At 38.3% G+C, this 13,677-nt stretch overlaps 1 protein-coding gene across 2 annotated transcripts in view; it reads right to left on the bottom strand.

The window, feature by feature from the left end:
- The window catches only part of chd1 (chromodomain helicase DNA binding protein 1), a 100,622-nt gene that overhangs the window by 43,312 nt on the left and 43,633 nt on the right, over nt 1-13,677 (bottom strand). For both annotated transcript variants that reach the window (XM_008423828.2, XM_008423827.2), the window contains exons 19-25: nt 12,066-12,214; nt 11,852-11,948; nt 8,730-8,825; nt 8,472-8,648; nt 7,454-7,611; nt 7,328-7,369; nt 7,092-7,225 (exon numbers count right to left, since the gene is read on the bottom strand). In XM_008423828.2, the coding sequence (XP_008422050.1) occupies nt 7,092-7,225; nt 7,328-7,369; nt 7,454-7,611; nt 8,472-8,648; nt 8,730-8,825; nt 11,852-11,948; nt 12,066-12,214 (853 nt within the window). The remainder of the gene's footprint in view (nt 1-7,091; nt 7,226-7,327; nt 7,370-7,453; nt 7,612-8,471; nt 8,649-8,729; nt 8,826-11,851; nt 11,949-12,065; nt 12,215-13,677) is intronic.

Consider the following 13,677-nt stretch of genomic DNA (forward strand, 5'->3'; position numbering starts at 1 on the left):
TATATATATATATATATATATATATATATATATATATATACAAACAAACAAACACATCAGTGATGTGTGGTCACATGAAGGTGACCTGTCTTTATGGAAAAATAATTTATATTGCTATATTCACCCTGTGGTTTGTACTGTAAAGTATTTATTTTTCATTTAGCTTAACCAAATTTTATTATTCTTTTTTCTTCAAAATAGCTGAATATTTGCATTTTCCCAGTCAAATGCTCAGAAGTGCAGCTGGTGAGGCAGCAGCGAGCTGAGCCTCACCTTGTGCAACCTCTCGCTAACTGCACTGGCTGCTATTTGATGGTACGTTGCCAATAAAATGGTTAAAAAACATTTAATATATGAACAGATTTTCCATAATTTAGCATATTATAATGTACAGTGTTTTTTGTCACCAACTGTGTTTGTAACGTGTTTCGTGTGCTGAGGAGTGATCATTAACAGCAGAGAACAGATTCGAGGTGGGCAGGCAGTTTTCTTGCCTCATGGCAGGGGGCGCTCATGATCCCAGACATTGGTCTCCATTCCACGTCTGCAGAGTAAGAGACAGCGAGCTAGCCATACAGAAAATAAGTCAAGTGCAGCGATAGATTTGTTTTCTTCTCTCTTCCAACGTCAACATGAAAGACTACATTTCTACACTTAAACAGTTTTCTAAAGTGGATTTTTAATCGAAGCAGGAGATGATAACTAAAGGAAGAAAAACACCACAGCTGAAAGGTTTGCTTCAAAGTACGAAGGGTACTGCTCTTTTCAAACGGAGTGATATACAAGAAAAGACAGGCTTTGTGGATGTCCTGCTAGGAACAGACATTATTGCTTTGCTTCCCTACTTTTGTCAACTTATCTCAAGGACAGACTTGGCTTTAGATTAACTGATATTTTTGTGGAGAATGAGTGGCGCATAAGCTTGTAAGTAAAGGTAAGATGGCAATACATTTTTTGCTTAGTTTATTAATGAAATGTGCATTTTCTGAGCTACAGTTTGTATGTGTTAAGAATGCAGAAAACAAACATAACCAGCAAAATGCAGTGTTAATTAGCTAATAGCATCGGTAGATATAGTCTACCACAGCGATCACTTTTGCAAAATAAACATTAAGCCTGAAACCATACTACTGCAACAGACTGAATGTTCTGTTCTTTATGTGAAGAATATTCGAGTGGTTTTGGTGCTGAATCCTAAAAGATAAAATGGTGTTTTGTCAGCTGCTATGGCAACGAGTCTGTGTGTGTGTAGCTCAGCTCATACAGAGAGCGAGAAAGAAGTGGTTTCAAGTTGTACTTCAATGGTTTTTCTCTTGCTGTGGAGCATAGCACATGCAAACAATAATACGGAGGGGGTCTTTATTTGTAAATCAGATTATAATAAAGTCAGTGCCTCACAGACGCACGCACGCACACACATAAATATATACATATACTGAACAAAAATATAAAAGCCCCATGTCAAATATCATTGTCATGTGTAGTTAACTGTAAATGACCGTTAGCTGACATTTTATTGTACAAAAGTAATATTTCCCTTGATATGACCATTATTTTTAATCCAATTTGCTGTCAGTGAGTAATGCTCTACCCATGCCAATACCAGCGGGTATTGGCATGGGTAGAGCATGTCCAGTGGGTGATCAGACAAAATTAACAAGAATTGGACAATCCTTGGACTGGGGTCTATAAAAGGCCACCCCAAAATGTCAAATTTTGTCACAAGTCAATGCCTCAGATGTCACAAGTTATGCGGGAGCGTGCCATTGTCATGTTGGATGCAGGTGTAACCAGGGTGTAAATTTCTAGCTTTCACCTACTAATTTTCTCCGGTTTCTCCAACTCTATCAAATCACATGATAATCCTGATAATAATGTCGCTCTCACGAGACTATGAAGCAACCAATCACTGCTCAGGTTCCAAGGTCACGTGTAGTATTGCAGTCTATGGGCTGGCTATATTAATTGGAGCAGGAAGTTTGAACACTAGATGCGTTGAGGGGAGCAGAGCTACAGGAGCTGACTACCACCAGACCAGCCAGTAGAGATGTCAGTTATATGTAGAACAAATGGCAGATCTGGCCAGAAGATGGCGAGCTAAATGTCCAGGCCTAAGAAAGGATTACACTTACATGTGTTAAAGATTTCCGCTCTCCTGCCAGGATGGTAGGAGACTCCTTGTAGCCTGAGAACACTTTTTCTGTCTCATTCCGACTCCTGATTTTCCATCTTGGACCTGTACCACATCAAGCACCTTACCCAAAGCCAGCTTGTCTTGGGATTTGTTTACCCCGGCTTGGGGTCAAAGGACTGAAGGGTTTGGGTTTAGTTAACGGTGGGATTAATTAACTTTGGTTTTGTTTATTTATTGGGTTTTTTTCTTGTTGGGTATTGTGCATATTTGTTTTTTTTCATATGGCCTTTTAGATGTCTGTTTTCCTTGTTGAATTTGTAAGTATGTATAATCATTGTTGTCTTTCACCATGAATATAATGCACTGGCACACTGCAAATCTTCCAACTCTGCGTCTCTATTATGAGCCGAATCCTAGTCTTCTGAGAAACCAGCCCAATTGATCCATTTATTTAAATTGCAGTATTCTTTAAATATCCTCCAGAGCAGTAGCTGCACAGCTCAATGTCCATAATTGGACTGTAGGCCGTTTAAGAGTTTGTTTCCAACAGACCGGCACTACTGCATATCAACCTCATCCTCGCTGGCCACGTGTGACCACTCCAGCACAAGATCCCCACATCCGGCTCGTCCATCTGTGGGATCAGCTAAAGCCAGCGACACACACAACTCATGAGATTCCTGCATAATTTGCGATATTATGACTTGTGATAAAATTTGACATTTTGAAGTGACCTTTTGTGGGCCCCAGTCTAAGGATTGTCCAGTTGTTGCTCATTTTGTCTGATCACCCACTGGATATGCCCCACCCACGCACCGAGGAAAAAAAACAACTCACTGAGTAATGCTCACTGACAGCAGGTTGGATTAAAAATGATACACAAATCAATAGAAATATTACTTTCGTAAAAATAAAATGTCATCAAATGCTCATTTACAGTTGTTAACTACACATGGCAGCAATATTTGACAATGGGGCTTTAATATTTTTGTTCAGTATACATATATATCAACTGTAAAAACATCAACAAGAGTTCTGGAATTTATCATGAGCTAAGCTGAAACCATGCCATCATGCTGCCAGGTCCACATCATGGCATGTGAAATTACTCCCAGCTCACGTCTCCAAGGCCTCAGTGTGAAGCCTAAATCAAGCATGCTGAAGATGTTAGTATGTAGAGATTTCTTTTTATAGAACAGTGAAATGCTGATAATAATCAGTAGTATTACACACAGCATCAATTGTCAATGGATTTCACTATTTTTCTAACATGCATATACATTATTTATATGTATGTTTATTTAAGTCTTTAAAATACTGAATTTTGCAAGTAACTATACTTTGTCCATCTGCTATCTTAAAATATCAAAATATAAAAAAAAATTCAAGTAGATGTCAGATTTAACTGTTCATGTCTTTTTCCAAAGCATTAAAATTGATGCTTTTTCCCATTTAAATTTTTCTAATGGAAGCTTTACTGATATTGTCTTTTATATGCATAAATGTATAGCAAAATAAAGTTTTTATCATTACTTCTGCCTCGGTAGTCTTTAATCTTTACTGTCATTAAAACAAGTCAACATTGTCTGCAAGCATTCACTGAATGTTTATGACATATGTGGGACGTTTTCCAAATGTTCAAACATAGGTGGGAAGCCGCTGCACAGAAAAGGATAATGGTGCCACAGACTTTTTGTGGTGTTGCCATAACCAAGTTACAGGCTCCGTTTCTCTACTCCTGTACACTAAAATTCAGCGTTCACAGGCAACTTCATGACAAAGGTTCACAAAACACAAGCTCACTGCCTTGTTGCAAAAATTGACAAAAGCTGAAACTTTGTAGAAAGAAATACAGTATATTTTCTAGTAGATAAACCAGACAAAAGGTGGCTTATGAGCGCACACCTTTATCTGCACACGTTCCTAGGTGTGGCATACTCGTTTACAGCCAGGTGGGATTAATGCTAAGTAATTTAACATTCGTTGTCAACACCCAGATTGCTCAACAGGTTTGGAAGAAACTTTGAGAGCCATTTTCTCAGGAATTTGGATTCCTGAGTGCCAACATTCAAATGGCCATAACCTTTTAATTTTATTTTCACGTTTGATATCATTTTGAAAACAATATGTAAATAACTCAAAACGCCCTGAAGTAGACGTATTCTTGGATTTGCTGTAGCCAGTCACATTTACCATTATTGTAATGAGTTGTAATACATATCACCAAAAAACTCTTAAAAGAAATTTAGACTTACAGTTATGGCGGCCACGTAAGAAGACATACGGAGCTTCGCCCTGCTGTTTGCTGCTCTAATAAGGAAAAAACTGCTGTTCACCAAAGATTTATGCGGAAAAAGGACAATTTGATGTATAATGCCTAGCTCGACTAAACAACGCAAAGGGAAAAGTGAGGCATTCAAGCCATCGAAGCTGTTCGACCACAACCTCTGTGGAGAAGTTCGCAAAGCTAACAAAAATATGGCTGCGCAAGAAGGAAAAAGCCAATCAGAAAATAGTAAGTCTGATCAAATCCTGGCCGCACTGGAATCATTACGAAACGAGTTTTCCTCGCGGCTTGATGGTCTGATGGTGACACTACAAGATATGAAACAGGAAATGAATGACTATAATGAACGTATGTCGCGAGCAGAGGACCGTATTTCCACCGCGGAAGACGAGGTGGCTAACCTACAAGCTAACGTGAGCACCTTGCAGGTGAAAAACAAATCGATGGAAGACAAACTCATGGACTTGGAAACAAGGTCTCGCTTGAATAACTTAAGGCTTGTGAATTTGCCAGAAGGTGCCGAGGGTCCAGACTTATGTGCTTTTTTGGAGAAGTGGATACCCGAAGCATTAAGGAGTGAAGCTCTGCAGTTTTCTGTGAGCTTGGAAAGAGCTCACAGGTTATGCCGAGAGCGGACAGCGCTTCCTGACCGAGACCCCTGATAATGAAGTTCCTCAACTACCGAGAAAAGCAATCAGTCATTCGAGCCACACGAGAAAAAAAGGACGAATTCTACAAGGAACAACGGGTCCACTTCTACCCCGACCTGACCACCGGGCTTCACCAGCTGAGAAAAAAGTTTGATCTGATCCGGGAGGAGCTGCATAAACTGGGTATTTGCAATGGAGTAACTCACCCTGCAACGCTTCTACTGACTTATGAAAACAAAACACCTGGGGAAGGAAGTGAGTTTCTCAAGAAAATCCAAGAGAGCTCAGGACATGCAGAGTGCCAAGTAAAGAATGATGCCTCAGATGGCATGTAAAGTACACAAATAACTGAAATCCATTATTTGACTTTCTACAGTTTGCGCTTACTCATGCAGAACGCAAATTTCTTTTTCATTGCAGTGCGTTTGATTCGGTTTGTTATATTTTTATGTTCCTAAATATGTTGCATATCTATGTTCCTAAATTTTGTAGCAATAATCACTTAAGTGTGAAACTGTCCTTTAAAATGTTATTCAATAGTAGTGAACGGAGGTGAAAAATGTTGTTTAGCAGTAACGGGGGTATTTTTTGCAGAATAAGTCAAGAGTTGTGGATGGTTCCTGGCAATAACGGGAGACAATGGATGTGGGTGGGACTCTCCCATTTTGGGGAAGGGACTTGGAAGAAGGGAGATGTTTATGTATTGGATGTTCTAACATCTGGTTTTGTTGTATCTCACATTTCTATAATATTAAGCAACCCACTACTTTTGTTGCTGTATGCCTCAAACCGTGAAATTTTATTTTATTTCATGGAACTGCAGAGGTCTTCAACGTCTCCAAAAAGTCAAACAAGTCATGAATAGACTCCGTTTGTCCTTACTGTACCTCCCTTATGACCGTGGAGGCTTCAAGTGCCCAAATTTTCACTTGTGTTACTCTGCTGTGCAGCTGAGGTCTATGATGTTTTATTACAGTCATCATTCTCCACATTGGAGACCTGCCAAGTCAACTTCAGAAAAAATGTTAAAGGACAGTTTGAAGAAAGGTATCATGTCAGAGTTTGATCACCCAATGATGTTACATTTATCTGAAGGATCTCATGATAGACTAAAGTCTTGGAAGAAAGATTTACTGCTAGTTATCTGAGGAAGATTGGCAAACAGCAAGTAAACTGGCCCACACTAGCTCTATCAATATAGCTCTTAAAATGACCCAATTCAAATGGTTAATGTGGCTTTACATAACACCAGTGGACCCCTACAGGTATAACAGGGAGACACCTGATGTGTGTCCAAAATGTACAGAGGACAGAGGGACTCTGGTTCACTGTCTGTGGTATTGTAGAAAAGTTGTACTCTTTTGGAAAGAGGTAAAAGATGTAATTGAGAAAATAATTTCCAAACAAATAATTTTGGATCCAAAGCTGTTTGTGTTTGAACTGCACCCTGAAAAACATAATTATACTAAAAACGAACGAACCTTTATAAACCTAAGTTTATAAATGCGAAAAGATGTATATCATTGTTCTGGAAGAGGAGTCATGGAGCGACTGTAAACCAACGGCTGCAGCTGGTGTCATCTGCCTCCCTCTGGAAAAGATCACATGTGTACTAAAGGGCAAACAGGATCAGTTTGAGTTCATCTGGAATCTCTTCATCATGCATGTCGAGGATCTGAACAGCTCGGATGACGGTCCAAGTGACTGAAGAGCATGTTAACTGCACTTCCCAAAGACAATTCTATTAGAGGACATACACTGTTGAACTTAATATCTCAATATAAAGATGATATGTGAAATATGTGATGGACTGCATTAGAACCAGGATTGTGAAGCGTTTTGTTTTGTTTGTATTCTATTTTGACCTGACCAGTGCTGCTGCTAATACTGCTGCTTTCATACTTTGCAGATGTTCAAGCTGTTTGTCTAAAGTGCTAAAATCCCAATAAAGACATTTTTGAAAAAAAAAAAAAAAGTATATTTTTATCTTCCTAATTTTTCATAAGAAAAAAAGGACTACCTGATGTCTTCTCTGGCCCACACGGGTTTTCACGTAGTGTTCTTACACATCCATTATGAACAGTCTCTGCCAAGCGTTTCAAGTCATGTTCAGATTTATCCACAAGTTCAGCATCACGAGCAATGGCATCCAACCTGAGTTAAAAAGCAGATGTTAAGTTAGGCTATATACATCTTTAATTATATGTAAAGATAATTAGAGAGCCTTTACAAAAATCTGTCACTATGACAGCTTACCTTTCGAGTGGTCCTCCAAATTTTTTGTAACTCTTGACAAACCTGGCAGCAGTCCATAAATATGTCAGTTTAAATATAAGACCACACTGAGGCAAAATAAGGAAGAGCAATGCTTCTGAGCTTCACCTGCGGATCTCAGCATCTGTAAAACCTTTGATATTTTCCCGTGGAATGGTTCGAGGTCTTCCCCGTTTTTTTGGTCTCTTTCGGTCGGAAGTGGAGTCGCTGTCAGAGCCAGAATATCTTCTATTCCTGCTCTGCCGTCTATCAGAATTGAAACTTATCTGTCAACACAAACCAGAAAAAAATACTCAGTTGTTCAAATAGAACTCACAATACTAAAAGCAAGAATATGACTAAAACAAAACAAAAATACAAAAAAATCCCAATGAAATATACATCCCCAATAGAAATCAGAATAAACATTTTCTGTTTTAGGCAAATTAGGATTACCTTTTTTTTAATCATTTGCTAAATGCCAAAATAATACGGAAAAGAACTTTAAGGCAATTTTTATTACTTTCTTCAAAGTCCAGGGTTTAAATACACTTCACTAGTATTTGGTGCCATTGCACTGTGGGGGGATTTTTTTCCCATTTGTTTTGTCTTCAGTATCCTTTTGAGTCCGTGGTGATTTTCTGCTCTCAGGTGTTGAAATTATTATTTTTTGTTTTTGAAATAACTTGGCACAAAATGATAGATTAACCATGACGTTTTTCATTTTGTGTTTATTGTATAAATATTATCAGCTGTCTCCCACTCAGTCCCGTTCTGCCCACACATTTAGTGGAAAATGCAGCAAATATAACCTGTGACACATTTTCTGGGTTTTAGACCCAAAGTATTTAGACATAATTGTGTTGTTGTACAATAGTGTGATGATATGCTGGGATCATGACGGAATTCTAGTAGTGTTGGAGTGTGAAACAAACTTTCTGAAAATTCTGCTCCTCCCCAAACAGCTTTTCAATTCTCACCCTTTTTACACATATTATGCACCAAAATGTAGCAGTGACAAAGCATGCAATTTATTCAGCAAACTTAAACTAGCTCTTTCAGCCTGCATGGAATATTTTTGCCTTGAAGTGAATATTCCTCCTTCATAATATTCTTGATATAATTCATAATATCATGAGTGGTGCACCTGTTTAGCACAATTCCTCATGCGTGGCAACATGTAAATTTCTTCAAGCTCCTTCTGTCTCTCCTCTTCCTCCATTCTCCTCCTCTGTTCTTCAGGTATGATGTCATCCCAGCTCCGTTGACTTCGCTCAGAATCAATATCAATATCTTCATCTTCCATCATTGAGAAGTTAGCAACCTATACAATTAAGACCAAACAAATAAATATTAAGTGTTCAGAAACTGGATAGTTGACCAACAGCCATAAAAGTTCTCTGACCTTGAACTGAGACAGCAATTCCTCGCCAACAGTGGACGGCCCAGGGTCATTCTCCCTGGTCTCAGCTCTCTTCAGGATCTCATCAATGTCCATTTCCTGACCAGCACAAGTGCCAACATTCCCAACAAAATAATCAGAGCAATAACATTCACTTCACCTTTATGTTTGGCTCTTGTGCCACATTCTTTATTGCTATTAATTTTAGCTCAATGGCTTGAATCATAGATATTTTTTCTATGCTTATTTTCCATTTCAAGTAGGTATTCAGTCAGAATAGTTCATCTTCCTGGTTAATGGCAAGTTCCAATAACGTGAGATGTATCTGCATGATGGCGTATTGTACATGCTCTGTGTTTTAATTTAAAACATGTCCACGATGGCGTTGAGGCTCCAAAGTATGTTTACATTTCACAAAAAATACCTTTGAGCAGGTATGAAGCATATCTTTCATTAGACCCACGTTTGAGAATTTAGAATATTTTTTATTGATTTGATGTAATATTCCATCAGCCCAATAAATAAAATTGAATGTTTTCATTAGTTTTAAGCAAGAACTCAACATAAATAAAAGCTTTAAAACATGGCTCTGTGGGGAGTTAATCTATGTAATCTGTTTAACTTGTGAGCTGAGTAACTGAAATACATTCACTTTTCATTAATATTCAAATTTATGGATTACGACTGTAGTTGACGCGAGCTGCCAGAGTGATGCTGGCTTAGAGGTTTAAACTCTCACACAGTTTTAGCTCCTCTATCAAGATAAAGAAGAGAAAATGTCAGAGGTGAAACATTAAGTAACATCTGAGACAGTCGGTGTTTTCTAAACCTGGAGACAAACTGCGTCTTTAAAGACATGCAAATTTCTCTGCACTGTTGTGTGAAAAGTTGCATTTCTTTTGACAGATGGATTCTTATTTTTTAAGCTTGTTTGAATCAAACGGAACATGGTGCATTTTTTTTATTAAATTGTTTATTTTCTACCTCAGTGAGAATCAAGAACACAATTAATGAGGAATCGAATTGTTAAGAGAGATCAATATTGCTAAATTTATATCAATTCCAGACTTTAATTTCAAAATAATTATTTTACTGAATTCAATATTGTATCATTATTATTCTTGCCCACATTTTTACTGTATAAACCAGGGGTCCCCAAACATTTTCCTGTGAGGGCCACATAACATTCCCCTTCTCTGCTGGGGGCCGGAGTCAGTTTGTAACAGAAAAAGTGTGACGATTACAGGAGTGCCTAAATGTAAAAATGTATTGTTTTTCTGAAAGCACAATCAAATGACCCTCTCTGGGTTCTTCACAGAAAAAATCCAGGAAGGATCATAGTCTGTATTTTCCGAACTATGAGCCGCACTGGGCTATAAGCCACAACCCTAAAGTTTTTCTTTTAAACCAGTAAACATGCACATATAAGCCTCAGATTTCTCTGCCGCTCCAGGTTTTCCACAACGATGCAGCAGCAGCAGAGGGGGACAGACACCCAAAATCTGAGTCATAACAGGTCATTTGAATATCACATTTATTACGGTTGACAAAGAAAAAGTTGCCAAGATTAGATTTAACAGAACTGATTACGGTAGTTTTCCAAACGGTAACTTTAACAGTAAAAGTGCTGATCCTTCGTGTTGCTACTAGCATGTGCTAAATGAGTGGTCCCCAACCTGTTTATTACCGCGGACCGGTCAACACTTGGACATTTTGTTGCGGCCAGGAGGGAGAGGGGGAGTGGGATGGGGGATGAACAGTCAGATGATGCTTCTGCATGTTGGTGTTCCCACTAAATACTGAATATGCCCAATTTGGGTTGTCTTGGCCCTTTTATCGCAGCCTGTGGGATTTTCCCTGTCTGAGAACTACAATACGACCTGTTGAATGTGACAGGCAGCCAATCAGAAAGCGCGGTGACGTAAGAACAGAGGGGRRWMCCAAACAGCTGACATATCGCGCAACTGAGAGTCCGGTGGATATCGGAGATGACATGTAGAAATGTTTATTATATGTAAATATCATTATGTTTATTCAGTAAAAAATGTTAACTATGAAAAAACATATTCACCTCCAAATCATAATGCAGCAAATAGAGCAGCTGCTCCCGTCGTCTTTTATCCACCGCCTTTTCTTTTTGTTACGTCTTTTATCTCTTAAAATGACTCCACAAACTATCACTACTGTTTCTACATAGTCATCCGTGTTTGGTTATTCTAAATTCACGTTTGCTATGTTGGGGGTTTTACTGGATTATCCTCTGGAATTGGGATGTTCGTGACTGGAATCGGTTCGTGTTGCTCCTGCCTTGGACACACCGGCCGACAATTCTTAAATCTTTCTGTCTAAACCAGACTTAAGCCTCACAAGTTCTACTCATCTCCTCTCGACCACTGCCCAATTGCTCTGACTCTGGTCGCTATGGTAACGTTTATATATCCCTTCAAAATAACATAAGCGCCACAAAAACAAACATTTTACTTTCGTGAAAATTTTAACTCACGATAATGACTAACGGGAGACCTCAGCTTGTTTCTCTGCAACAAGACATATAAACGGCTTGTAGTCCGGAAAATACGGTAAATTAAAAAAAATCTGAATGCTTTCTGGTATTGTTCAGGGGGCCGGACCAAATGTGGAGGCGGGCCGGATTCGGCCCGCGGGCTGTAGTTTGGGCACCCCTGGTATAAAGTAATTAAATGTATATTATATCAAAGCAAAATGTTAAAAATGTAGACTTTTAAAAAAATACATCAAATGTCTATGTATTTTTTGCCCACACCCCAGATAATTTCAGTGACATCAAATAAACTGTTCTTAAAAAAATATACACACCCATGTTCAACCAGGTTTTTGTGATATAAAAAACACTGACCGTGGAATATAATTGAATGTTTCCACCTTTAATGCAGCACTTATCTTCCTTGGGTCAACTTAAACACCCAGATTTCTAGATGGAACATTTTAAGAATGTTGTCTGGTTTGGGGCTAATCTGTCCATGCCAATAAATGTTTTACAGTTGAATTGTTGAAGGTAAATGTCACAGCAAAGGTAGAAAAACTGTTTCATGAAAGTTCCACTACCATGATCACTTGTGCAGCAACGTCCTTTTGGTACAACATACCTGAGGCTCTTGCTCTTCACCTTCTGGCTCTTTAAAAAGTTCTTCAGCACCAAACTTCAGAATTGCAGAGAGCTCCTCTTTGCTAAAAGGTGCTGAGCTGTGTACAAGAAACACTGACATTAGATGTAGTGATTATTGTTACTTTTGTAATTAGTGTTACAAAAGTGTTGTCAGAGCAGCCAGGAAAAAGAAGGAAAGTGACAGAGTTGCTTGCCTAGAAGGTGCAGATCCAGTATGCAAGACGGTTTTTCCTGTAGTGTCCATTCTTTGAATGACGAGGTGGTCTAAAACCATTTTCTTTTTTGCCCTCTCAATGATATCTTCCTCCACTGAGCCTTTTGTCACCAGCCGATAGATATTTACCTGCCAGTCCAAATAACAAATCATAAGAAAAACATTGTACAATTGTCATGGAAGAATAACAATATTAATTATGTTTGGAAAAGTAATCATAAAAAATGTAACTACATCTAAGATATTTTCCTTACTTGCATTACTAACTATAAGAGTCCATGACAAGATAAAACCAAGACATCAGGAGAGAGATTCACTGCTACACAAAATATTTTAATATACACATTTATCACAGACTACTATAAATTACATTGCATTGCTTTGTTGCCATTTTCTTCTATATGTCACCGGTGTGACATATAGAGGGTAACCCAAAACGTAAATGACTAAGCCTGATTACACAGAAGCAGAGGAAGTTCTGAGACATTTTAGCAAATGTTCAAGGAAATTATCTGCAGTTTAGGGCAGATAACTAGATAGATTCATCAATCTATCTAGTTTCTACCTAAGAAACTAGATAGATTCATCAATCTATCTAGTTTCTACCTAAGAAACTAGATAGATTGATATATATATATATATATATATATACACATTACTTCTTTGTGTGCTTTGGAGTTTCTGTGCTGATTAATTTTTTGTGAAGTGATAAAAGCTGGTAGCTCTTGAATTACTACAAAATAAAGCTGTATTTCCTCCTTCAGCCCACTGGCTGTAATGTTGACACCTTGAGATGCCATGAGACCTAAACTCTGAACATCATGGGAGTTCATCCCAGTTTTCCATGTCTGGCATATAACCATTAATTTTAGCTTGTAAACTGGTTCTATTGATCCTGTGTCCAGACAGAGGGATAATCAGTAGCCCAGCATCATGACCTGTTTGTTCTGAAVATCCTGCAGCTTCCACTTCTCTTCCTAACATGGCGCCTCCTCACCCTGACTCTCATACTGACAGGAGGAACCACAGAGCTCTGTTAGGTTAAAGCTCATCTTCTGAAGTCGGGATATTTTTCCTCCAACAGGTTCCAGAGGAATCACCTCAAACCAGATGTTGGACTGGATTTTATTTCAATGTCATTTGTGAATGTTAGCTTCTCATTTTCAACAGTGGAGTTATAAAGGTTGAAAAAGGTTATTATTTTAGAGAAAGTCTCATCAACATCAATATTTGCACTAAATAAGAGGTAAAAAAAAAAAAAGTAGTTTGACAGAGGAAAAGCCTCTCAGACTCTGAGCTCAAAGCAAGATGCAAGAGAACACCAAACAATTTTTAAAAAATTAGACAATTTAATTTCACATAATTATTGCGGTAGAAGCCATTTGTTTGTTAAATACTTAATTAAACACATTTACCGTGTTTGTTGCTTGTTGTGGATGACGTGTACCAACAGACGAACGAGTTAATTAGTCCAAGTTTGTCATTTATTGAACGTTCAGAAACTACAGATAAAACAACCTGAACAAGTGATCAACTCTAAACCACTCGCACCTTTTTACTCTCCGTCTCTGTCATTCAAGCACAAGCGTTGC

The sequence above is a fragment of the Poecilia reticulata genome, linkage group LG12, assembly GCF_000633615.1.
Source record: "Poecilia reticulata strain Guanapo linkage group LG12, Guppy_female_1.0+MT, whole genome shotgun sequence".
In the NCBI taxonomy this organism is placed as follows: domain Eukaryota; kingdom Metazoa; phylum Chordata; class Actinopteri; order Cyprinodontiformes; family Poeciliidae; genus Poecilia; species Poecilia reticulata.